Source organism: Triplophysa dalaica, chromosome 8 (assembly GCF_015846415.1).
Source record: "Triplophysa dalaica isolate WHDGS20190420 chromosome 8, ASM1584641v1, whole genome shotgun sequence".
Classification (NCBI taxonomy): domain Eukaryota; kingdom Metazoa; phylum Chordata; class Actinopteri; order Cypriniformes; family Nemacheilidae; genus Triplophysa; species Triplophysa dalaica.
The window spans coordinates 14994523-15020702 of record NC_079549.1 but is presented as its reverse complement, the minus strand read 5'-3'; the positions used below and the strand labels follow the sequence as shown (position 1 = coordinate 15020702).

The following is a 26180-nucleotide window of genomic DNA, read 5'->3' as shown; positions in this document are numbered from 1 at the left end:
CCACACACTTATCAAAACACGGTCTTCAACATCACTGTCACACCCTACAAAAACAGAAAACAATCGTGAAACCCACATTGAGCCACATTTTGTATCTTTACTTATTTACTTCAACACTCACCTTTCTACAGTAGATTATAGCTGACGATCATAATCAGCGAGGCCTTTCTCCACTAGAGGTGTGTGAACAAGCGATCCATCAGCATTGTACAGCAACACGGTTAACTGTGGTTCTGTTGACTGTAAAGGCACATATTTAAGCAAGCATCAAACTACATGAAGATTACTATTGTAGATGTAGCCTTAAATGATACAATGTGAGGTATGAATGAGACTTACAATCACAACAGCAGTCAGCTCGCCATTTAACAGGTCGATCATATTCAGCATGGCTTTCATGCTCCACTGAGGACAATAAGGGATCAGATCCTGCTCGGTGCTCATTCTTGGTGGTTTGAAGCCCTCTAAACTCACGTGAACAGCAGCACATGGGATATGAAGGAGGGACACAGGAAGCTGCCGCAATCTTTAGTACAAAAACGCACATAAGGAGGTTACTCGTGGGGTTTATTTTTTAACGTTTATGTTTTGCTTATTTTAACATTGTTATGACACAATATGTGTATTGTCTTTTCAATTGGATTTATTGCTTCAAATCCAAAGGGAATGAGGCAAATTTAATTCAAATTTTCTTATAGCTCTAGACAGGGATGCAAACTCATCAGGGTGAATAAGGCGATGATGAGTCTTATATATATATATGTATATATATAACTACAAAATAATTATAACAATTTTATTTGTATTGTACAATGCAATGCAAGTCGCTTTGGATGAAAGCATCTGCCAAATGCATAAATGTAAATGTATTTCATTTTATTCAGTTCACATAATCAGAATAGTCCATGGTCTGCTAAAAGGGTCTATGATAGACCACATGAGGAGTTCATTAACAAAACCAAATAAATCTGTTAATATTAATTTTCATAAATCAGGTGTTTATTGTGTTATCGTGTATTTACTGTGTTACTTATCTTATGTTTTTAATAATTGTGATAAATCAGGTTTTTATTGTGTTACTTATCTTTATTCTTTTAGTTATTATTACTTAATCAAAACAATCCAACTGTTTAAATGTTATGACTTGGTATGCATAATAAAAAACATAGTTAATGAAAATGATGTTTTTGCAAATAAAAGGTGCTCTGTTCAAACAACAGCTCAGAGTAACAGCTCTAGTCTAAACATATATGAACTGTTCAACCTATAACATTACACAGCATCCCTCTAACCATACTGACAGATTTAAATCTGAGGTTGCAATGCAACAACAACAGTAGGTGTAATGCCATCTGCAATGTTGTACTAAAAACCAAACGCAACACTCACATGCATGCAGTATGTTGTACAAGAAATGTGCGATGGTTCTGTTGAAGTAAACCAGAAATGTGCAGTCGAATTGCTGTGTAATTTGACTACAGCTTATCTTGATTCATGAGTTGAGTATGAGCCCTCAATCTGAGCAGCATTCAAAACATAACCTGCAAACTGGCTAGTGATTTGACATAGTTACAATGAGGATTCTTTATAATTTCATTCACCATGACCGCGATACCGTCCAAAGACTCACAGACTCAAAAACGGATCTACAGAATAACCATAATGACCCATTTTGGATCGTAACAGCAGTTTGGCTGAAAGGTGACAAGTTGGCCTCCCTGTGTATATATAGGCCAATGTGGTCCATTGTGTCGAGTCAAATTAATTTCATGACTTTGACAGACATTTATACACGCAAGTATCTTTCAGAGATAAACGGGAAAGAAAAAATATGGAAATTCTAAACACATTTATTTCTTTGCGACTCATTTAAGTTTGACTAATAAGAACATGTCACATGTGATTAGTATGATTTTCATAAAAACCAAGTTAAAATCTTACTTCTGCACTGGTAGGCTGTCATCGGAGCCAAAATCCACATGTCTCACAAGGAGTTTAAGAGTAGGAGCGAGATCAGAGAACCCCAGAAGCTTTGCACGATAATATTTACCATCACTGTACTCAGCCAGACATGGATAATCTGCACACACAGGTCTCAAGTTATTTAGTTCTTGAGATTAAGCGTCAGATTTTCCTCCGAGAACAAAAACGTTACACAAATATGCACTGTAACCAAATGCCAAAAAATACCAATGGGGAAGTCTGTCAGCAGGCTCAGATTTTCTATATTGTCATTGACACAGTCGAGAGCGTCCTCTAAACTTTCTTCCTGTTGGTTTCCATTCTTATCCAACACACAGAGGAACACCTGCAGGGACACAGGAGAACCATATGGAAGTGACACAATGTGACGCTTACGAGACAAGTTTAAAGACATTCACGGTTTCTTCATTACATCAAAACAACTCTATGTGTCACTGTGACTTTTAATGGTAGGTTTGAATACTAACCCATCAGGTTACATAACATACCTCATTCGGTGTGCGGATGTGCTTGACCCTAGCAGAGAAATGTTTCTTCCCTTCAGGAAGTTCGAATTCTGTAAAGAACCCTAAAACAGGTTTGGGTTTCTTCAAGCCCTGAAGAACACAAGAGTTGCTTTTGCACCAGCTTTGACATTTATTGAGAAAACGGCGTGACGACCCAAGACAAGTAATTTTGAGCAAATCAAAATAGAATAAACGAGAGCAACTACTACCTCTGTGTTTATGTCCCAATCATCCAAATCAGGGATGGGAGGCTTGACCACATACTCCTGCACATAAACACGCAGTTAATATCTAGAGGACAACACTTATGTAAGTAAATCAAACACTAAATATTTACTCATCGACCTCTTGGCTTTTGAAGTCGGGGATCATAGGTGGCATACTGGTGGTGCACCAATATTTTGCTGAGGACCATGCCATCCACGGTTATCTCGACGGTAACACAGCCACATGGATCCTCAGGGTGTTCCTGTTGTCAATAGGTACACAGGGAAACTGCTGACTGCATTTGATGTATGAAGGGGTTTAGATGTCAAGATGTTAAAAGAAACAAGTAGAATCTACTTTACCATTATGTGAACGTTGACTGAACGTCCAAGCAGCAATTCCTTCATGAACATCACAGCGTCCAACTGCCATCCCTTTCCAATCTACAACAGTCAAATACTGAGGATTTAAACATATGCATATTTATCTAGAGATGCACCGATTGCAATTTTCTTTGCTGATTCCGATTTATTATAAGTGAAACCTGCCTATTCCGATTTTTGCAGATTCTGATTTTATATCCACGGACCGTATATAAAAAAACATTACCTTCTTCAATACACATTTTTAAATATTATTTTATTATCATTACATAAATTGTAATGTAATAATATAAATATAAATTATTGAACATTACATTTTCCCTAAATACAGTTCTACAACCTGCATAAAATAACATAATATTCTCTTGCCCAAATAGCTCTTAAATTGAAGAACTCTGTGACTGAAAATAATTATAAATAATAAAATATAACTAAACAATCACTTAATCAATCTTTTTCATTTTTGTACTATCACAAGTCTAAGATAACAATAAAATTATTCAACTTTATTCTTTTCCGTTTATGAAACTATCATTGCTTTATTTTTTATTTTCTGAAATTTAAAATAATTTGTCTTTATCTTGAGTCTGTAGTACCAAAAGAAGTGGGTTGATTTTAGCTGCCACTTCAATAAAAAGTTAAAAATGTGAATTCTACTCTAAATATGTATATGTATTTGCCTTTTTGTGTTATTAAAGAACTCAATCAGATATATATCTAAAATATTGGTTGATTTATTCATTTTCTATAGTTTGGATTTTTTTCAAGTCGTGTTGAATGTCATTTTAATTCAGTTAAATGACCATAGTTTTAACATTATACATTTAATCAGGTTGAATGGAATTTACTTTTGTTTTACACATAATGAAGGACTTCAACATGAGTTTAGCATCACAGTTAGCTTGTAGTACATTCCCGAAGTAGACGGAGCATCGAAGGTGAACTACTGGACCGTCGAAACAAAGAACGCAGGTTTACTTGCGCATTTGACGTTATTGCCCGTGTCACTGGCAACATACGATCGGCAATACGTGAGACTGACCGGCCGATCATGCGAAAACCAGCCGATTCCGGTTTCTGACCAATCAATCAGTGCACCTCTAATTTATTCTAATTATATTAATTGAAATCAAGTATTGATTTCTTTGACTAAAATCCTTAGGGCTGGTTGCACCAACAAGGATTAGTTTTAAATCTAGATTCAATCGATTTAATAATTCTGTTGCACCAAACTGTAAACCGTGTTTAAAAATAATCAGGTTTATATTTAAGACATCATTTGATCCAGGTTTTAATTTACAGTAAATCTAGATTAACTTTAAATCTTTTGCTCCATTATTTTAAACTCTGATTTATCTCTCAGTTAGATATTAACTTTAAACTTGCGTCATGTCATGTTTCAGTAAAGTGTGTTTTGTGTAAATAAAAATGGAACTAAATAAAACACCTTAGCACGAGTCAAGGCATGGCGGTTTGATATACTGGGTGGTCGGCTGTGTAGCGTCAAATGAAACGCATACGAAAATGTAAATACATGTTAAAGTTTAATCCACGATTTGCTAATCTCTGTTAAAATCCAAAATGACAGTAAGTACACACACATACCGAAATGACTCCATTTATCTGACAGGGTATACAGAGCTGTGCCACATCCTCACAGAGAACCACTGGATACACGTGGCAAACAGGAATACTTTCCACAAGACCCTGATCCACATATCGTACCTGTGACAAACATTCACAAACAAAACAATAACCCAAGAATTCTGCCAAAAATTTTTTTCCAACAAGTAGGGATGTAACGAGTCAAGGTACCACCCTTACACTACATTTTTTCACAAAATGAGACAATTTTGAAATGATCTAGTGCTCCTTAATCATTTCTCAAATGCTGCATATTTCTTGGTAAAATAAAACATCTCAACCGACTTGATGGTCACATATTAAAACCGATTTTCACCAGCTCATTGTGAATCATTACATCCCGACCAACAAGTAATGCATTTCTGTCAAAGTCCAGTGGAAGCTTGCTGACCTTAACGTGTCCTCCAATAACCTCCATCACATGACCCCTGTACCAGTACATGTCTGTACCCATGACAGCACACCCTAAAACACCTTTCCAGTTGTAGTTCTTCTGCCTGGGCAGAGTTTTAATGTGCTGCTGAAGACGTTCACGTAAGCGATCAAACTCGCAAACTGCAAACACAACAGTAAAAAATAAACTCGAATCAAATAATATATATTACCATTTTGCACATGACCACCCACCCACAAGTTCAGCATGCAGCCAGTTTGCAGATAAACTGTTACTCAAGGACAATTTTTAAAGAGATCAATTACATATCAAAGTACACTACAGTAAATAGCAAGCAGCATTTTATCAAGGTGAAAAATAGTGAAAAGATCACCTGCTTCATGCGTCATAGCATAAATGACACCTTGGTCAGAGATGGCTGAGATGCTCATGAGTGCGTGTCCCCGGGGAGGCATATCTGGAGGGGAGTAGGCATGTGTTTTTACTCTCTCTGGTGGAGGATTGAAGCGGGGGGAAGGTGTGGGTGGAGTCTGGGGTGGAGTCTCAGTTCGCTTTGACTCCGTGTTCTCCCCATTCAGCACACATTCCTCTGAAAAAGCATTCTGGGATAGGGAAGCATCCCTAGAATCACAATTCAACACGTTTTTTAAATGGTTGTGTAGTACAACACCAGTTAAATAATGTGTTAATACTTCTGTTGTTTTGATGTTATTTATTTGCAGAGGACAACATACTGTGGTTATTCTGTTTTAATTCACAGCTTATGTAATGACAACATAGAATACTTTTGTATGATAATACAATAATCTAATATTCTAATACAGTCCTGGCATCAAGGGGAGATACGCATAAGATGACCTTATTTTTAGGGCTGAAACGATTCCAAGAGTAACTCGAGTAATTCGAATACAAAAAATCATTGAGGCAATTTTGTTGTCTCGAAGCTTTGTTTAATCCATTTAACAACAGTACACACGGAGCACTGCGATTCCCCACAGACCGTTATTAATAATGCACAGCCCGCTAAATTCTATACATGTTACAGGGCTCTCAAGTCTCACGGAGATGCATTTTAGTTTATTCACACGCTCACGCGTATTTCTCATGCTGATAAATAACTTAAAATAAGTGATAGCTTATTGAAATGGTGAACTGCCATTTCACTTGGTGAAACTTGTTTTCCGGCAACATTGAGTCCATAAAACTAGATGCGGAGTAGTGGATGACGAATCCTGTTATTTACACATGCCACCTTGCTATTCTGTGTGTATTAGTGAATGAATTGCACAGTTTAAGTGCTACACATGTGACGCTCATGAATTTGTCTGCGTCTGTGCTTTATGAGGACATGAACGTCATCTCCAGTGTTGCTCTGAGAGTTTACTTCATGGACATTTTATTGTTTGAGTGAAGAAACAAAAAGATATAAAAAAATAAGCGTCTTTCGACGAACTGCCAAAATAAAAGTTAACTCTGTTAACAGTTAACTCTGTTTTTGTGTGGACTAATTAGATTAGATTATTAGATTAGATTCAACTTTATTGTCATTACACATATACAAGTACAGTGTAACGAAATGTAGTTTAGGTCTAACCACAAGTGCAATTAGCAAGTGCAGGATATACAGTGTTAATAAATACAGAATACAATACTATTAAATATATTACTATTTAATTAAAAAAAACTAAATAGACTAAATGCATCATGCATAAACTGAAGTTAGTTGCTTACCTCCGTATCTAGTATTAATGTTTCTTATTTATAAATTTGTATAATATTGCATGTTGAATGTAATATGGCAATGTAATGTATTAAATGGGTTAACTTTTCACAGATATTAATGTATGCAATTTCAGCAATACATTTTTTTTTCTAAAAAGGAAAAAAGATTAGTTGTTCATTTTAAGAGATCCGTCTAATTTTCTCTTGTATATTTAGTATTGCTCTTTTACAAAAAAAGTACTCATTATGCGAATACCCGATTAATCGATGGAAAATCAGTAGAATACTCGATTACTAAAATAATCGATAGCTGCAGCCTTACTTATTTTTGACCAGAGCCTTATTTTAACTAATGTTCGATGCGAACTAAATTAAAACATTTGAAAAGAAAATTATAAAAAGCATCAATATCTCACTACATTACAGAACATGAGGACAGTAAAGAGCTATATAAATAAAAAACATTAACATCTGCATCCCAAGACCATCACATTTTCTTACTTTCTCTCCTTGAGTGCAAGACCTTCACTGATAAGGAAATCTGCGATACTGATGTTCTGACCAGCCCGGTTTGAACAGAACAGAAATATTAACACCGGCATGACGGTTGGATCCTAAACGGAGGTAGTAAACAGATTATTTGCATTTTATTAAGCAAGTTGCTCATGTTTTCTATGAGAGTTGTAACTTCTTGACTCTTACCTTTACGGTCATTATAGCCGTTGCCCCGGTCAAGAACTGAGAGATTGTCTCACATGCCGTGGCTGTCCATGTGGAGCGACCACCAGCTGGCCTAACAGAGAAACAAACTAGCTAAATAACAAATATAAAAAATACATGCATTTATAAAAAAGGACACATTGGATAGCCTTGGTCTAGTCATGGTGCTTGTGAAAGGCAGAAGTTCAAATCCAGCTTGGTTTTTGTTGGTGGGCTGTAGAGTGGCAAAAATGTAGAATATTAATTTACCTTATACCACTGAGATTACACTCCAGTAAGTAAGAGCCAATCAGATCAGGACGAAGGGGTCGGAGATTGTTCACAGAGAGATTCACAATATTGCCAAAGTCACAACGCAAAACCTAAAAATAAACATCAATCACAACTATTCCAACTTATTTCTAAATATCATTGCTAACATTTTTCCAATCATCTTTCTTTGTGTTCATCAAACAAAAAAATATATACAGATTCGCAACAACTTGAGGGTGAGTAAAGGGATACTCCAACCAACAATGAAAATGCCATCATCAATAAATGAAAGTGTGCACATGTCTACCTCTGCAACACTGCTGGAGGACACACTGCAAACCTGTCCTCTTTCCCACACTCCTGTGTTATTAGCGGCGCAGAACATCTCCCCTTCCCATTCCATCTCCTGTGGCTCTGACTTACTGTACAGATTCTTCAGGATGTCATGGATTCTGATAACATTACAATAATTCAGCAATTTCAACTCAGATCCGTGAGCTCATTTTTAATATATGACCCCCTGCATCTACTGTGACACAAACTAGAAATAGAAGTAAGCCTAAGACCTGTTTAGGTGACAGTCAAACTGCAGCAGCTGCACACAGATGTTTCCAGGAGAGGTGACATGTGTCACTCGAACCCTGATGTCGTTGAGACAAGTGGGCAGGGTCAGGGTGGGCTTGAGCTCTTCAGAATCAGGAGACGGGGAAGTCAGCTCAACATGCAGTTCCTCTTCAAACGGAGGATCCCACACAGTTGTCTCCAGTGATGGGAGGTCAATATCCAGAGCCCTGAAGAGCATGACATGTTAACACAGATGAGAAATAAAGGAAGAATAGAAATGACATCCAAGATTGCATCTTTTCTACTTAACTGTTTACTGGAAACCGCAAGACCCTTTCTGACCAACAGCTCTCCGATACTAGCACCGGTACCATCATCACTGATCTCAAACAGACACACAGGTACAGGGCTAGTGACGGGCACAAGCTCTAAATAGGAGGTGAGCAAAAAACGTTTCAAAACGTTGGTCAGTCATAATTTGTCACAATGTGCACAAGTGCATGTAATTCACAGTAACTATAAAGCAAAAAAGGTGTGCAGCCTAAACACACAAAAATATCCATTTGAAATCTTGCTACCACAGATCTGAAAGAGCCGTCTATTCACCTTGTGTGATAATGCAAATGAATGTCAATTCTTACTTTTTGCCACAACAGTGACAAGTTTATTCTCTACAAGTCCCTTTAGCTCTTTACATGCTTCATCGCTCCACACATCCTCCAAACTGGACACATCAGCCAAAGTGCACCGAACCCCCTGGGAAACAAAAGGACAAATAACAGTTTTAGAATTAAACTTTCAGCCACTTTACTCTCCACCGTCTGTCTAAAAGTTTTTTTCAACATTGTGACACAGAGTAGCGTTTCTTGCTATTAATTTAGTTACTAGATTTTGCTATTGTGAAAGGTTTGTGTGTGTTTTTCAATCTTACCATTTCTGGCAGAGCAAAGAACTCATCCTTTATCTGTCTCAAATCTTTCACAGACAGAGTTTTTTTATAGCCAAAGTCCACATACCGCACGTCAACCATTCGACCACCAGGGAAACCTAAATTAAATAAACACAGGCACCCTTTAAGGTTGTCTTTAGGGCTGCAACAACAAATCGATTACTAAAAGAGTTGGCAACAAATTTCATAATCGATTTGTTGTGTCGCGTGACGCGGAGACGTTTGATTATTTAAAAAACAAACTACTTGAGCGCAGAGCGGAGTGCACTGATGCTAGCAGAGGTCGCTGCCTCATAGACGCGGAGCAAAAATTAAAAAAACAAGCGGAGGTAGAGGAAAGATACATGGCGGAGGCAGAGAAATCCGCGCGACCAAAGTCATCAAAGGTGTTGGAGCGCTTCACACTAAATAAACAGAAAAACTGTGTTAACTACAGAATATGCAAAAGCGACATGGCATGGCACGGAGGCACCACAGCAATGATCCAACACCTGAAACCCTAACATGTTGGAGTCTTTGATGACGAGGAAGGGATTTCAACATCAGGTTAAGTCACTACAGAATCCTACTTTTGTTCCGTTTTAAAATGAGGAACGTAATGTCCCTGGTGCGGATGTTTACTGGTTATCCAGCTTGACAAGCATGACAAGTTAGCGTTAGCTGGTTAATAACAGTAGTAAAGCAGGGGTGGTATAGTTACTTTGCACTTTGCATTGCAAGACTAAAGACATGTTTTTATTCACTCGCCTTTTTTGGACCATTCATTTATTAATCTGTTGTCATGTATAGCTACACTGCAAATAAAAACTTTTCTTACTTAGTAATTTATTTCTCGTTTCCAGTCCAAATATCTTAAATCAAGACTATTAGACAAGAAAAATGTCACAAGAAAATTAGTGATGCTTAAAACTTCTGTTTGAAATTATATCTCATTAAGATTATTTTTCGTACCCCATTGGCAGATAATTTTGCTTGTTTTAAGCAAACAATCACTTAATTTTGAGGTGTTTTTTCAGAAAACAAGACATAATTTCTTATGCTATTTCATGTGTCTAGTAAATGTATCTTGATTAAAGATATTTTTGATATTTGGACTGACAACAGGACAAAACTACGAAGTTAGAAAAGCAATTTATGCTGTGTATATTCTGTGCTTTGTACTTGGTCATCTTAAATTGTGTTTAAATGTGGTGTATAAATGAACCTTGCACTTACTACAATGATGGTAATAATTTAATGAATAAGCTTCAAGTGAACTTGAGAGAGAGAGAGTGTGTGTGTGTGTCAGTGTGAGAGTTTGTGCATCTGCAAAAGTGTGTGCGTCTGCGAGTGTATGCGTCTGCAGTGTAGTGTAGAGAACAAGTTCTGACATTCAAACAAATCCTGTTAAATTTTCTGATTTGTATTGTTCTTTATTTTTGAATAAAGATAAAGAGTTTGCTTTGAATAAAGGGTTTGAAATGAATGCTTTTCTCGGTTTTTGTTTTTATCCGATTCATCGATTAATCAGAAAAAATTATCGACATATTAATCCGATTATTAAAATAATCGTTACTTGCAGCCCTAGTTTTCTGAATATTATTCTATGCCTAACATGCACATACACACATCAACACACCTGTGACCTGGGCCCTGTACCACTCTTGGTCATAGCGAGCAACACAAGCCTGTGACAGAGAGGGGCAGTAGATCTGGAACTCGTCGTCCGCTGCAAGTGGGCCATAACAGTCCTGAAGTTTCGAGTGCAACAGCAAGTACTCCATATTTTCAACCTGCAAACCACATATTGTAAATTCACACGAACACAAATCTCCACCTACAACAGTTACACGACACACTGGCTTACAGAGAAAATTCACACAAAAAAGATTGATAACGTTTTACGTAAAGCCTTTATGTATATTGCATTATAAAGGTTTATTAAAGGGTATGATGCATTGTACTTGTTAATGTGTTGTAATTAGGGGTGTGCGATATGACGATATTAGATCGCGAACGATTAAAATGACTGCACGATCCACTTTTTCGGGAAAATCGTTAAATCGTCCTATATAGTGCTGTTCTATAGAATTCGTCAACATACTTGCGATAGATTGCGCCATGTTAACAAGCTCGTATACGTTGCTTGTGAATTCAGTAAGATTAAGTGACGCGGTCAGTGAAGATGGAGGGAAAACGGAGGACTTGGTCCCTAAAAAAAATTCTACATCAGTAATATTGAAATGGTTTGGGTTTTCCCCAACTGACACGGCCCAAACAACAGTTATTTGCAACACAACGAACCTTTTTAACTAAATAAAAGGGACTGAAAGAGTATGCCGACAGTCAAATTATAAAGGGATCCCACGCGAGTAAATCAGGTACAACCAAGCATACGGAAACTAAAGGGCTTAAACAACGACTTTAGCGAAAGAACCATTTGAGAAAAAAAAACACGTATCCGTATGACAGAATGAACAAGCGCTGGAAAGATGTCACTGACGCGGTCGCATTTTACCTGGCCAAAGACATGATTCCCATAAAGACTGTGGAAAATGAGGGCTTTAAAAAACTGCTCAAAGTCGTAGATCCACGTTACGAAATACCCAGCCAAAAATATTTATCCTCCACGCCCATTCCACAGCTTTACTCCGAGTGCCGCAACAAGATGAAAAACAAAATTCAAAATGTAAAGTTTTTTCTAACAGCTGATATATGGTCTTGCACTTGCATTAAATATTAACTTGATTAAAATATTCTTCAAAATATAAATGGTAAAGAGTATATTTTTATATGGGGACTTAGTTTGGCTGTATTGAAGCCCCTTTAATTTGCAAAATAGTCTTAAAACCAACTTGAAGAAGAACCGCGATAAAATCGTGAATCGTGATCTTTCTTGAAAAAATCGTGATTTGAATTTTTTTTCTAGATCGCCCACCCCTAGTTGTAATACATTAAAGTGACCGTGAACCGGAAGTTGTTTATACTTCCGTATTTTGACGCATTTCCAAGTGGTATGGAATTCTGAATGAGAAAATAGAATTGGGCGTGGCTTTCGTTTTTCTGTGCGATTTGATTGGATGCATAAAAACAGCCATTGCATTTTGAAATTGAATTTGCAGCAGATTGACAGTTGAAAGATAGGAGTTAACAGATGCTCCGCCGTCTAACATACATCATGTCATCTAAGATGGATAGTCATTACAGGACCAAAGTGCATTTTCAGATTTCAACTCAGGATTATGAGGGCAACCGATTATTAAAAAGAGAATGACACAAATTGATAAACGGTTAACAATAAACGCTGCCATATTTTATGAAAAAAACAGGCATTGTATTTTTTTATTTCACTAGGATTTAAAATGTTGTAAAGAATTATAAATAAATTAAAAATGCAAAGTGTAACATGTAACGGTGTTACAATGTATTAACTGTAGTTACAATTTATCATGGGACATTACAATGCATTACAAGTAGTCGTGGGCATAGATAATTTTTTTTTTAATCTAGATTAATCTAGATTAAAATGGCTCGTTGGAATTCTGCCGAAGGCATTCAGAATATGTGTGCTACCCAAATAATGACTAAAAGTAAGTCTTTGAGAACGGGTGTCTCAAGCCAGGTGGCGCATTAGACCAGGGGCTCATTTCCTGTTTCCAAATGCATCACAAACTGCTTGAAAAAGCTGTTCTACTATGATAATTGGTGATGAAAATTATGTTCAATAAGATGTACTTGTGTTTACTTCCGCATTAGCTAAGGGATGCTTTGCGTTTAGGTGGTACTTGAGACTGGAAGAGCTCCTACAGTACATTTACATTTAGTCATTTAGCAGACGCTTTTATCCAAAGTGACTTACAAAGAGTGAGGGAGCAACAAGCGATATGTCATACAGGAGCCAGAATACATTAGATCTCAATACAAAGTTACTGGTTTCAACTAAAGCTAGACCACTACCTGTTGAGAGAAAGTGTTTTTTTTAAACCAATTCCTCATTGATGTCTCCCTTATTAACACACCAAGGCCAAGTTGAATCAGGTGTGTCATATTAGAAGAAGCCGACAATAGTCTCTCAAACGTGGGAGGGAGGGAAAAGTTGGCCAAAGAAAATATTTTTTTGTGGCATGAAAAGTGAGATATTTGTCATTATGTAATGAATTGCAGTAAAAAGTAATGCGCAAGTGTAGTACAAAAAGTGTACTTTGTTACTTCCCACATCTGATATAAATAAATCCCAAATCAGGGTATTTAGCGTATTATGACCTTTCAAAGTGCAAACGCCACAAATTGGGTTTTACAAATATAATCTTTAATTTTGTCATTTAAAACACCTCTCCCCTTTTAAACTTTAAAACTGCGGGACTTTAAGAGATGCAAAACACTTCGGACAAAAAAAAACTATGCAACTTCTGCTACACGGAGAGATGCATGCAAGGAGACAAGTCTGACTTTAAATATGAGCAACTCCCGCCACACAGAGGGACATTTAAAAGGGAAGAAGATGCTTGATTTATAACTGTGCAGCTCGCAAGTGACGTCAAAGACAAACTAATCAATAATGAAATTCGTTGACAACTATTTTCATTATAGATAATTTTAATTTAATTGAAATTAATTTAATTTAATAATTTTATCGATTAGTTGTTGCAGCCCCATATTGTTTGCTGCAACATTCTTTAAATCTTCACATTTCGAATTGGAACAACATGAGAGCAAGTAAATGATGAAAGAATTTTAACAGATTTTTGTGTATGTGCTTTTGTACTCACTAATTGCACATAGAAGTCTGAAGGTGTGTTGACATGAGAAAGCACCGCATTGACCTCAACATCTTTTTTGGGGTGAACTGGAGGATAAAACAGCAAGGGCTTGCTGGATCCAGGAGCTGCCATAGGACAGTAGAATCTGCACACAAACATACTTCATATTAATCCTTAATGTTTATAATGAAAGTGACATTTAAGTGCCACTCAATATAAAAAATCATCAGGATTCATTGTTCCGGCCATTACAGACCTGGCCAGTTCCATGAAAACCAAGTGTTCTCGAATAGACACCATTGGTGCCTTTTTCAGATCCACCAAGAGCGTGCCGCCTTCATCTCCGAACACATGCATCTCAACGGCCTTGGAGCCCAGCAGAGACCTCATTTCATCACTTGCTTCTGTACTCCACCCTCTCACCTAATGCACACATGAAAACACAATGACAACTGCCTCCATGGCTCTCCAGTTATCAATTCCAGAGAACAACACTGCAAATGACCCAAAAATAAACAGGATGTTTACAGAGCAGCTCACCAGGTCTGAAGGAATAATATCTTTAAGGGAACATTTGATGGCCATAGGAATCCAGGCATTCATTTCAGCCAGAGCAACTCCATCAGGTTTCCGAACACATTCGTTCAACTTGCATAAACCTTTATCACTGAGAAAAATGAGAGAGGAATGCAGAGAGACCAGGAAATAAACATTAAAAGACTGAGCGAAAATCTTCTATACAGATCATTTTAAAGTGTTAGTTTGAATAACTAAATCCCTTAAGTTTCCAAAACACACTGGCCCTCATTTATCAAACGAAAGTGGAAACCAGCGTACATCAGAGCTTAAAAATCAGCTTACGACAACGCTCACATGTGATTCATAAAACTTTCGTATGCGGCCAATTCCGTCGTACGAATAATCGTACCTTGATAAATGCGGCGGCTGAAATTGATCATAATTTACCTGCCCCTATAAATTCCGACTGTAGGTGCCTCGCCTCTAGATTTTGCGACATGGAGAAACGTAATCTGGCCAAAACAGGAACTTTTCCGATTTAGAATTGAAACTTTAACCTTGAAAATCGGAATCAAAGGAAGAAAAAAAAATGTTTGGAAAGACATCACTGCTGCGGTCAACAGAGTTGGTGTAGTGAAAAAGAACTCCAGCTCAGGTTTGTATTTGTTATTGGATATTGATGTTTTATAAATATCACCGCAAATTATTATTCTTTCACAATTATTTTAACACTGAAAATATTGTTGTTTTAAATTACTTTGGTTGTATTGTGCATTTAAACAAAATTCTAAAATCAAATCAAATGCTGTTGAGCATACAGAATGCAGTAAATGAATGCAGACTTTTATTGCACATAGCACTGGAGCTAGAAAGGTTTAAAGTTTGGTAGCACAGGCCAAACAGTAGGAGCATAAGTATAAATTGTCAGTTGTCATCATTAAAAAAAATTATGCAAGTGCAGTTCATCATGAAGAGGCAGGTAACTGACAAAAGACATTCATGTTACATACAGATGGATAAATTAGGGCCATATAATTAAACTGCAGTAACTATAGTAAATTGCAGTAAAATTCTTAGATACTATCGTGTTTTTGAACTTTATAATAGCACACAGTGTTTATCAATTTGCTACAAAGGCACTACAATTTTATACAATATAAATACAAAGTATTTATTGTCTGAGTGTTCAATTTAACGGGACTTTTACTTTGACAGGTTTCTGTTAGCTGATAGTTTCACTCAAACATTAAACACACGTAAAATAAACTTTCAGAGTAACTCTGGAGATGAAGTTAATTTGTTCATATCCTCATACAGTGCAGACGCTGATAAATCCTCGACCATCATACGTGTTCTATATGTTATACTATGTAACAGTCGGTATGTTAAACTGTGCACATAATTCACTCACACACGCAGAACAGCCAGATCACATTTAAATAACAGGATTCCGCTCTGCATCTAGGCTAAAGCATCAGACGAAATAACGCCATATTTCATCTCGTCTTGTTTTGGTCAATGAAAATGAAGAGACATTTTAGAATTTTTTTATTTTGTAAACCACATTTAGTCTCTTTTTTATTCATCAACAATATTGCACTATACATTTAATTATAGTCAACGTAACATGACCAGCATTTACGATGCGTCTCGTCTCGTTTTCATTGCGAGATAAAGGTTTGTTGACGACCATATTTCGTCATAATTTTCATTGACGAAAGCAACACTAGTCTTCAGCCCCCAAAAACCTCCCTGGAGTCTGTCACACAAAGCTAGGCAACGTCGAGCTGTGACCCAGTGGGGTCTTTCATAAACACCCAAGCACAAATAAACATTTCACAAATTAAAAAACATTAACACATGCAGGTTGTCTGTTTTCATTAGAATGCCTATTTGTCGAACAAAGAAGTTTTCACCTTGCAAATGCATTAGGTACTTACCCATTGCTTATAGGCCTAATTATATTGATTATTGTAGTTTTTATGTTTTAATTTTAATTGTGTATTTTAATTGTTCTAAATTATCTTAGAAGTAGGCTAGACAAAAATCTCATCCGTTTTTTACACCAAAACACCTGTTAACCCTGAAATTTATTTTCATTTCAAACAATTAAATGTTCATATAATTAAGCTTTCTAGAAAGAAAATAGGCCTTTTTATAAATCGCTTTGGAATCTATTTTTACATTTGATACATTACATTTTTATTTTTTAATAATTTTATTTATCATTAATAATTTTCACTATTTTTAAAAGGGTAAAGCGTATACTGACCTTATCTCACTACTTGCTCAAATGAGCAGAGACCTGTCGTGAGATTTAAACTTAGTAATCGCTCACGTAAGCATACGCAGTTTTCTGGTGTACGATCGTTTGATAAACGAGGCCCATTGTGTCCGTTTAATCATGACAAATTCTTTCCTGCCAAGCTTACACATATAGCGTTTATTCTCACCTTGGGATTGTCAATCCCTTGGAGAAGCCATGGTCCAAGAAGAAAAAACACACCCGGGAGACTTCGGAAGCGAGGCATTTAGGAACATTCTGGATACACCCCTTCTGAAAGAGCTCGGTCACTTTTCCTCTACACCACGTATCCATCTTCCACCAGACAAAGAGCAGAGAGTCTGCCCATGAACACACAAACAAACACGGTAGACCAGACGCACGTTCCCAAACCTTCCCATAATACACACGAAATCGACAACTGAAAAGCCTGTTAGGTGTTTGCACATACCTGTCTTGATTTCATCACTAAATGTGAAGAGGCTACTCTCTTCTGTGCAGAATGTGTTGATCTTTTGTGTCAGTCTATGTGCTGACTTGTGTTCCATCATATATCGTACGTGGAAATTGCCAGGGTTCTCGATGTGGCTCACCATAACGTAATGCACCACTACGTTTCAAATCAATAAAAAAAACATATACGTTTTACCCAAAAATAAGCTAAAACCCGCCAGTTTCAATTTGTCTGGCCCAATTTATGTAACTTTCATACAGGTCATTTTATTATTCCACCAGAACCATTTTGGACTGACTGAACTTCTAATCAATGTCCTTTTGATCTTTGAGCACATCTTTGAATGACATCTTTGGTGTGAAAAAAATAAAAAAATAACTGCTTTAAACAATATATATTCTCCTCTATCATGTCAGTCTATGGTGCACGTGCACCAGAGAACTTTGCATCCCCAATAAATGCCGTTTATTGGATGCCCAATAAAGCCGTTGTTGTTTATATTCATATATATATTTAGTGTTTCTGTTGACAAGATGAATCAGCACCGCGTGACTCCGCTGATCGAGTACGCATTTTCCAAAACGGACCAGGCATTGTAAGTAAGCATATGAATGGAAAAAACACGTCCCTTCGCTATCGTGTTCAGGGCAGGGGTAGTAGCCTACAATCACACTCTAATAAAGGGAAATGACAAAACAGCGAGTTACAATGTGTTCTTATTGAAATCCGTCAAAATGACGGACACCCTTCAGATTTCTCCATCACTGGTAAAAAAAATCTGTCAATGACAAATAATTTTCAGGTAACGAGAACTCTGGAACGCACACCAAGGGTTGACAGAGGAGAATATATTGAGTAAAGTTGTTATTTTGGTTTGTTTTTCACACATAAAGCATTCTCGTCACTTCAAAAAAATTACATTGAGCCACTATGACCGGATGGACCGATTTCACAATGTCTTCCGTACTTTTCTGGGCTTTGACAACAACATCTCCCGGATGTCACCTAAATATCTATATTTGTGCTGCGAAGACACCGTGAGGTCTCAAAACATGTTTAAGTCATTTGGGTTTGTAAAAAATAAACAAATTTGATTTTTGGGATGAACTTATCCTTTAAGCTATGTGTAAAAAGTAAACTGCCAAAAAGCCATAACAACGGTTGTTTGGTTCATTGAGTCATGATACATGACCTACAAAGGGAAGTACATACATTTAGGATGTGACGTTGAAGACTTGTCAACCTGGAGCCTTCGCTGTTTTCTGTGCATCCAGTGTCTCTCTCTGTGCCTGGGTTGTCCTAATCACACATGAAAAAACATTTGAGTACTTTATTAACCTATTCAATTCTGGATGGGTTAAATGCAGAGGTCACATTTCGGGTATGGGTCACCATATCTGACAAATCTTTCACTTCACTTTTTTTTAATATTTTATTTGTGATGTGCCATTTCACTGATGGATTTGTGCATTAAACATGGACGGGTGTTTCACTGATTGATTTGCGCATTAAAGGTGCCATAGAATGAAAACTAGGCATAGATGAATAAAAAGAGTTCATTACATGGAAATGACATATCGTGAGCCCCAAACACTATTGTTTACTATTGTGTCAATCGTCTCATGCAAAAGACCACTGAAAAAGAGGCCAATCCTAACATAACACAGACTGTGGCGTTACAGTCGAGATGTGTGCCCCCAATGTTGCATATACCAACCCTACATTCTAGGCCACCTGGACATGCACAGCAGAATCATCGGAAGTTCTACAGGGATTGAAGGGTAGGGTTGGGCGATGACTACCAAATTGGCATCGAAGCCTCGCCAAGGACGATCACATTGTTGTCTTCTTTAAACTTCTTTGCATTGTTCACGAAGGAATCCTCAGAGAAATTGAACGAACAAACAATCCATGTTTTTTCCTCATGAGCTGGAACATCTTTAAAAATAAACTTTAAACCTGCATTCCTAATATCGAAATCCGAAGGAAGGTTATGAAGCGACTGTATTCTTCCACAACCAGGGATGGCACAATATTAAGCTATCTTTAACGGCATGTGTTTATTTCTTGCTCGCTCTATCTGGTTCCGCGCCACTGGTTCTGTCATGCGCAAACCAGAGAAGTAGTGGTTGATATTTTCTGTGGAGGTGGTGTTCAACCTATCAGATAGGTGCATTCCAGAACCTGGCGTTCGCTGGGCCTGGTGTCAGTAACAGATGTAATCTCAGTAACAAGGGCGTTTTCAGTTCTGACACTTACATGATCTTCGCGTGAATACGATTCCCTCTTATTTAACAAAAGCTTGGGTTAAAATTGTGATTTAAATTCATGCCTCCTTTAATAAAGCCACATACCTTCTTCTATGTGGATATCAGAGAACAATTAAACATATTGTATCAATTAATTCTTTGGCACCTTAAAACATGGAAGCATGTTTCATTCTCATTTATTTCGGATATCATTTAAAAAAAATATTTAAATAAGGCCTAGATCTCTCTTCCACTCATCATGTGGTTGCTACGTGCAAATATAATAATATAAATATTATTTATATAAACAATATATATTTCCCAACCACCGCACTACCGCAGTTAATTTGTCCATTACCACCGCAGTGTTAAAAAACTGCCAGTCACAGCCCTACTCACACTATGTTTTAGTAAACCTGCGTCATCACCATTACATTATGAATGCAATTGCTGATCATTTCTTTAGTTGACGGTTTTAATATGAACTGATTCACTTGCAATATTTATAAATGTTTTAGTTAACGGGATAATTTATCGCTTAAAGTGATCAAATAACCACACACCTGTTTCCACCATCTCTGCGCAAGCATCCGTATGATCAATAACGTCCGCAAGGAGTTTACGGCTTTCTGCTTTTCTTTCTGGAAATTCTTTTTGAGGGCTTTTCTTTTTAAGCTTGGCGTTGTCACTTCCCGTAGCACCCAGACTTAAGTTGTCCCAGACCTCAACTCTTTTCCCAGATTCCTCACTCTTCACTTGGTATTGGAAAGGCTCAACTGTAACTTCTTCCAAGATACTGTTCAGACAAAATATATTTAGTCAGAATGCATGCAGTTTTAGAGTCTGTAGTCTAATAATGGTCAATAATAAAACAACACTTGTTTAGACACATGCAATGGAGTACATTACACGAACACTTACACATCATCATCGTCATTGATGATTTTAAGAAAGTTTTTAAAGCATTCAGTCAGACTGTCCACCTGAAGACTGCACCTACATACAAAAAACAAAAAATGTGTTATGTTCAGCGTATTGTCACAATGATAAGTAAATCATTAAAATGTAAATGTTTAATTAAACTTTCTCTTTTATTTCATAAAGCAGAACATAAAGAGGTGTATTCAACCTGAGTCCTGAATGCAAGGACAGAGAACTCATGTCATATGACTCAACATCCACTGGAAGGTGTAAAGTCTCCAAAATCTAAAAATAAATAAATAAATCATACTATATACCAATTTAAAACTATAAATACAAACCACAACACACTTATCTTCTTTTTTTAAATCATAAACATATTTTTAATAATGTTTAAAGGAGTAGTTCATTTTCAAAATAAATTTTCATGATAATTTAATCACCCCCATTTCCTCCAAGATGTTTAAATATTTATTTCTTTAGGCGTAAAGAAGTTTTATGATAAAAACATTCCATGATTTTTCTCCATATAGTGGACTTTAATGGACTCCAAACTTCATGTAATACGTAATTACGTTGAAAACTTGTACGTTCAAGTTGTAAACACTGACTCAGTACTTCTGCCTACGTCCAGAGTGACCTTTTCAACGTAATTATGTATTGCGTTGAGTCATGAACGCGCATCGCAGAACAGAGCAAGGCGAGCTTTTGTGTTTATAAAGTTAATAATGTTTTTTGACTGATTGTTTCGCTAGATAAAACCCTTATTCATCGTCTGAAAGCCGTATCGTTTAAAGCCCTTTGAAGCTGCACTGAAAGTGAAATTTTGACCTTCAACCGTTTGAAGTCTATTGAAGTCCATTATATGGAGAAAAATCATGAAATGTTTCCATCAAAAATCTTTTTGACTAAAGAAACAAATACATAAACATCTTGGAGGACATGGGGGTGAGTAAATTATTATGAGAAATTATTTTGCAAGTGAACTACTACTTTAACTTTCCACTGACCATCTTACATTGGTAAATTATGTCCAATACAGCATTACCTCATCTAGATTGCAGTAAGTCCCAAGAGAAGGAACCTGACGGACATGTCGAGCTTTTTGAATGGCAGTCCGTAGCTCTTTCACTCTCTCTTCTATTCTTTTACATTCCTTCTGGCCAGCCGAGAAGAGAAGATCCACAGCACTCAATTTGGACATCAATACACTCCGTCTAAACAAAATATATTAGTTTCAAAAACAAAATAAACACAAAGAAAATATTATTTTGAGCGATTTGTGGTAGTTCAAACACAAGACTTTCACACAGGAAAAAATTGGCCTCCACATACCTTTTAAGCAGAATGCTTTTTGCTTTATCTACGGCAACATCAATTTCTCTGATAATTCTGGATCTCTCTTTCCTCAGCTGAGCTGGAATACCATTCACCAGAGTCTTGACAAATACACATAACAACATGAATAATTGTAACGGCACTTGAAAGTAGTGACTTTTTGGGTCACTTTTCACAAAATATTGTACTTATTATTAATACCATGAATTATTTTATTTTCTATGTAGAGCCACAGTTCTGCTCTCAGTGTAAACAAACATTTACATGCAGACACTTCCCTCAGACACTAAATGTGAGACAGGTCAGTAAGTGATGGACCGATATATTGCCGTGGCCAATATATCAGCCAATATATATATATATTTTTTTTATGTATGTCATGTTTGGACCTTTTCATGTGTTTAAGTCTGTTACTAAATAGGCACGTAATACACAATAATTGTCCATTTAATTTCAAAACTTTTTGTATGTTTTTCATTTAATCATTTAACGCATTTGTGTTATAAAGGCCTCTTATCGGCTAATTAGACGCAGTGTTTTCTTAAAGGGCCGCAATCCCAGAAAAATAGACTTTTAAATGTTTATCTACCAGAAATTAGGTTGCCAGCGTGTGTGCAGAAACACCCAGTAATTATACAAATCCATCTATTCTTCTTTTTGTAATCTCCTTTAAACCACAACAGTGACACAAAACAGGCTGTTGGGGATCCCCTAACAATCTGATGTCACACTGACTTATGCCTGCCTATGACCACTCACAGATTGTGTTTGCTCGCAAGCCCTGCTTTTGACACACACGCGGTAAATTGTGCTATACTCGCATAGTTGAACACTTGACCATTCTGAACATAGAGCGACTATGATTTTTTCCTCTATTGTATTTGTGTCTCCGCTTGCTACGTCATAATCACCTCACTACTAGAACAAGCTCCTGATTTGTTAACGCTGTGCGAATATTTGTCAAAGTTCAAATTTTTCAAATTGCGTTTGTTTACATAACGCAATTACGTCAGTAATGCCATATCCAACCAAAACCATGCACTAACTCCAATAAAAATCACCTTAATGCCTTGTTTATAAATAAGAATTAAATGGAAAAAGACAAAAACATAGATAGAACAACATATGCTGACCATTTGCTGTATGAAATGTTGGCCATTGATGATTAATCATGTGCATGCATATTACTAACACACATAAAAACGGATACAGGCACGTATCTGTTTTTATGTATTTATCGGACAAAATACTAATACAATAATTCTACGTCTAATGAAAGGTTTTTCCTGCATAGAGAAATTGGAGGTGGCCGCCACCTTCAAATGTCGTGCCGCCTCGGACTCTCGCCAAAATCATGTCGGATGTCTTTGCAAGAAATGCTATGTGCATTTATCAGACTGTCATTTTTAACTGCGTTTGCAGCATTACAACGCAGTTGAGGCGCTGTTTCGTTATCAGCACACTGAGGCGCTTAAAAGAGTTGCAGAACAAGAGCTAGCTGTGTTTCAAGGCCGTTTGTTTTGCATCAAAGTACATTTTAATTTCTTAAATTAACATGACGTACATCATTGTAATGTCTTTAGCTCTGCAGTTGTGATCGTTGAATCAGCATATACTGTTCATAGCAAGTTCGCCAGTATGAACACACATTGCATTCAGAACGACTCGCAGAAGAATGACTCATTTGAACAGATTCATTTAAACTCTTGAACTTTTCAGTCACTAGCGAATATAAGAAATCATTAAATCATTTAAAGTGAACCACAGAGAATGCAAGATGTGAATGACTTTTGCCTATTTAGTAAGACAGGTTAATTCAGTTTGTTATTGTGGGCTGAAAAGTTAGTTGAGATGATAAAAAAAGCTTTATTAGATTTTTTTATATAATGTAATAATTGTCACTTTCGACAAATTTTATTAGAACTTTTAATATGTCAAAGTCACTTTGTTTAAACCACTTAAAGGTACGGTAGGCCTTTGTGTGTGTGTGTGTGTGTGTGTGTGTGTGTGTGTGTGTGTGTGTACAAGATTGGGATGGCAACAACCAGGAAAAACCCTATAATGCGTCTTATTCATTATAATAAAATTAGCTCATGTCCCAAACGCAACATTAATAAAACTTTATTATTTACTTTATTACCTCATCCATAAACATGATTTGTCATTCATGTCGGATTGATTACCATTAATGCTGTAGTTGAAGACGAGAGTTTCCATGATCCTACCATTCTACGCTCCTTCACAGCGTAATCAAGCTATGCCGGTGTTGTTTTGAACATCACCGTTTTGAATGTGCGCCCTCTAGTGGTGGAATCTACATATTGTGCCTTTAAAAAACCCATATGTCGACCACTAAACACAATGTGCCTTTATATGACAAAATTGAAATAAAAACATACAAAGGTTTGCGGATTCCTTGCTGGCCTGAGTGGGGATGGATCCATTTCAACAGCTGAAATCACTAGACTAACTTTGACTTGTTTACCTGGTAAAGTGAATCAAGTTTATTCAGGTTTTCCGTGGCCTTCATAAGCGCTTCATCCAAAACCTTAAATCGGTCTCGTTTCTACAAAAACAAAAAAGCAAACATATTCTCATGCGGTATCATACCTTTACTTAGCAGAGCAGAGCATATTATGTACATTTGATCACAACAACAACATTATATTATATCCCAACAACATCCAGCATATCACAAAAAAGTCAGATAAATAGAAGCTGCAAACCAGTTCAGCAATCTCCTCTGTGTCGACAGCTGCAGTTGAGGCTGGGCTCTTTGCCATTCGAGATTTCGATCTCCCTCCTGAAGGCCTAATGACAATATCCGTTATTTTGCGTGTTTGCAATTTATTGAACCAGTTTTTGTTTACCAGCTAAAGAAATGTTCTTATGACTCTTAGTGAGCTTACCCTTTTTTTGTGTTCATCCGTGCAGTATAGATGAGGCCAACGATTCTGCTGTCCACCTCTAAACCATCAACACCATCCTCACCAAGACTGGTTTCTATCTACAGTTCGAATCAGAAAGTCAACTCCATCATCAACATCATCACCAACCTAAAGACTCATTTGCTTTTAACAGAAATCCATTGGCTTTACCTAATCAATTTACTACAGTATGCAAATACATTTTAACACTATACATTTCTAGCATCTCAATAGGAACTTTTAAGTGGGCTCACTATGAGGAAAGTCAAGAATATAAATCGGATGACATGCCTAGATGCTTCAGGAAGGTTACCAGGCAACGTCAGGAAGATACTTACATTGTGGCACTATGGTGAGCAGGCATTTTGACTGTATGTACATATTATACAACAAAACAATAACGCAAAAAGCCTGATGTCTATAAAATGTACTGCAGCCCACTGCTTCTTGGGACTCATTGCTTTTAACAAAAAGGTTTTCATATCAAGGTTTCATAAAATAAAATGGATGATGTAATGCGGTCAGCCGTTATCAATCAGGGTATTTTATAACGGCTTTGGACTCGGCTCAGCCAATCAGAATCAAGGACCATAACTGACCGTCAAATAATATTGTTTACACCGATTTTACTATGAGTACGATAGTTGTAAGTCATCAAGTGAATCGGTGTTCAAGGAATTGTTAGCTTAAATAAATAATGAAACTCACCTCACATTCCGTACACGTGATGACGTTCTGCGGAGACTCAAGCGCGCGCAGACATGTGGTGCAGAAGATATGACTGCACAACAGCGCGCGCGGAAGATTCCCATAAACTTCATCTTCTGCATGAAATAACATTTGCATTAGGATCCATAATACGTAAATCCATAAAAAACAACTGATTATTACACTTTGTTAAGTCACGTGTTGTCTAACGCGCGTCATATTACATAAACGCTTATACCTAACATTCAACAAATTGAACAGTGTCATGTATTAGAAAACCTTAAGCTTAAATTTGTTATTTTTATACCGGGCAATGTGTACACCGAGCCGCAAATATTACAAACAACTGCCGATTCCGACATCTTCCATCGACTTCAACTTCTCCAACAATCAGTACAATTAAATGAACTCTGAGGAGAGTCCTGGCTAACAGTCCAATCAGAGTTTGCCGTCGCAGCAGAACTGTCCAATCAGAGTTTCTCTTACAAATACAACGTTGACTTTAATGTGCTTTAGTCCAACCAGAAGCCCCGTTTTAATTAAGTGAAGCCCCAACACACAACCTACTTGTCGGATTTAATGTTGACAGTGATGGCAACTTAGCATTTTATTGCTAGATTTAGCAACTTTTCCGACTGCCTTTGCAACTTCATTTTCAAAAGGCACTTAGCGTCAAATTGAGCTTTTTTATTTATTTTGAGCAACTTCTAGCAACTT

The 26180-nt window shown here is 36.8% G+C and overlaps 1 protein-coding gene across 2 annotated transcripts; it reads right to left on the bottom strand.

Annotated features, from left to right (window-relative positions):
- Positions 1-2469: 2469 nt before the first annotated feature.
- On the bottom strand, positions 2470-25893 carry rnf17 (ring finger protein 17). Of its 2 annotated transcripts, XM_056755067.1 has the most exons (32): positions 25771-25893; positions 25464-25579; positions 24738-24835; positions 24555-24639; positions 24314-24394; positions 21826-21929; positions 21539-21707; positions 20699-20775; positions 20491-20565; positions 20133-20365; positions 18533-18619; positions 17318-17476; positions 17036-17207; positions 14604-14730; positions 14320-14486; positions 14073-14208; positions 10943-11096; positions 9307-9422; positions 9017-9131; positions 8686-8803; positions 8378-8602; positions 8119-8263; positions 7809-7921; positions 7542-7632; positions 7341-7453; positions 5491-5738; positions 5115-5278; positions 4685-4804; positions 3059-3139; positions 2835-2958; positions 2699-2755; positions 2470-2579 (listed from the first exon to the last, which is right to left on the bottom strand). In XM_056755067.1, the coding sequence occupies exons 1-31, from the start codon at positions 25823-25825 to the stop codon at positions 2727-2729; spliced, it is 3897 nt and encodes a 1298-aa protein (XP_056611045.1). In that variant the 5' UTR covers positions 25826-25893; the 3' UTR covers positions 2470-2579; positions 2699-2726. The 2 variants fall into 2 exon arrangements, with proteins under 2 accessions (XP_056611045.1, XP_056611046.1); XM_056755068.1 differs by lacking the exons at positions 25464-25579; positions 25771-25893 and adding an exon at positions 25094-25245.
- Positions 25894-26180: the final 287 nt, after the last annotated feature.

Coding starts and splice junctions, on each gene's coding strand:
- rnf17 (XM_056755067.1), bottom strand. CDS start 25,825: ATGTCGGAATCGGCAGTTGTTTGTAATATTTGCGGCTCGGTGTACACA. Junction 24,836..25,463: donor TCACGTGTACGGAATGTGAG/GTGAGTTTCATT, acceptor TTCGAACTGTAG/ATAGAAACCAGTCTTGGTGA. Junction 7,454..7,541: donor CGGCTATAATGACCGTAAAG/GTAAGAGTCAAG, acceptor ACCTCCGTTTAG/GATCCAACCGTCATGCCGGT.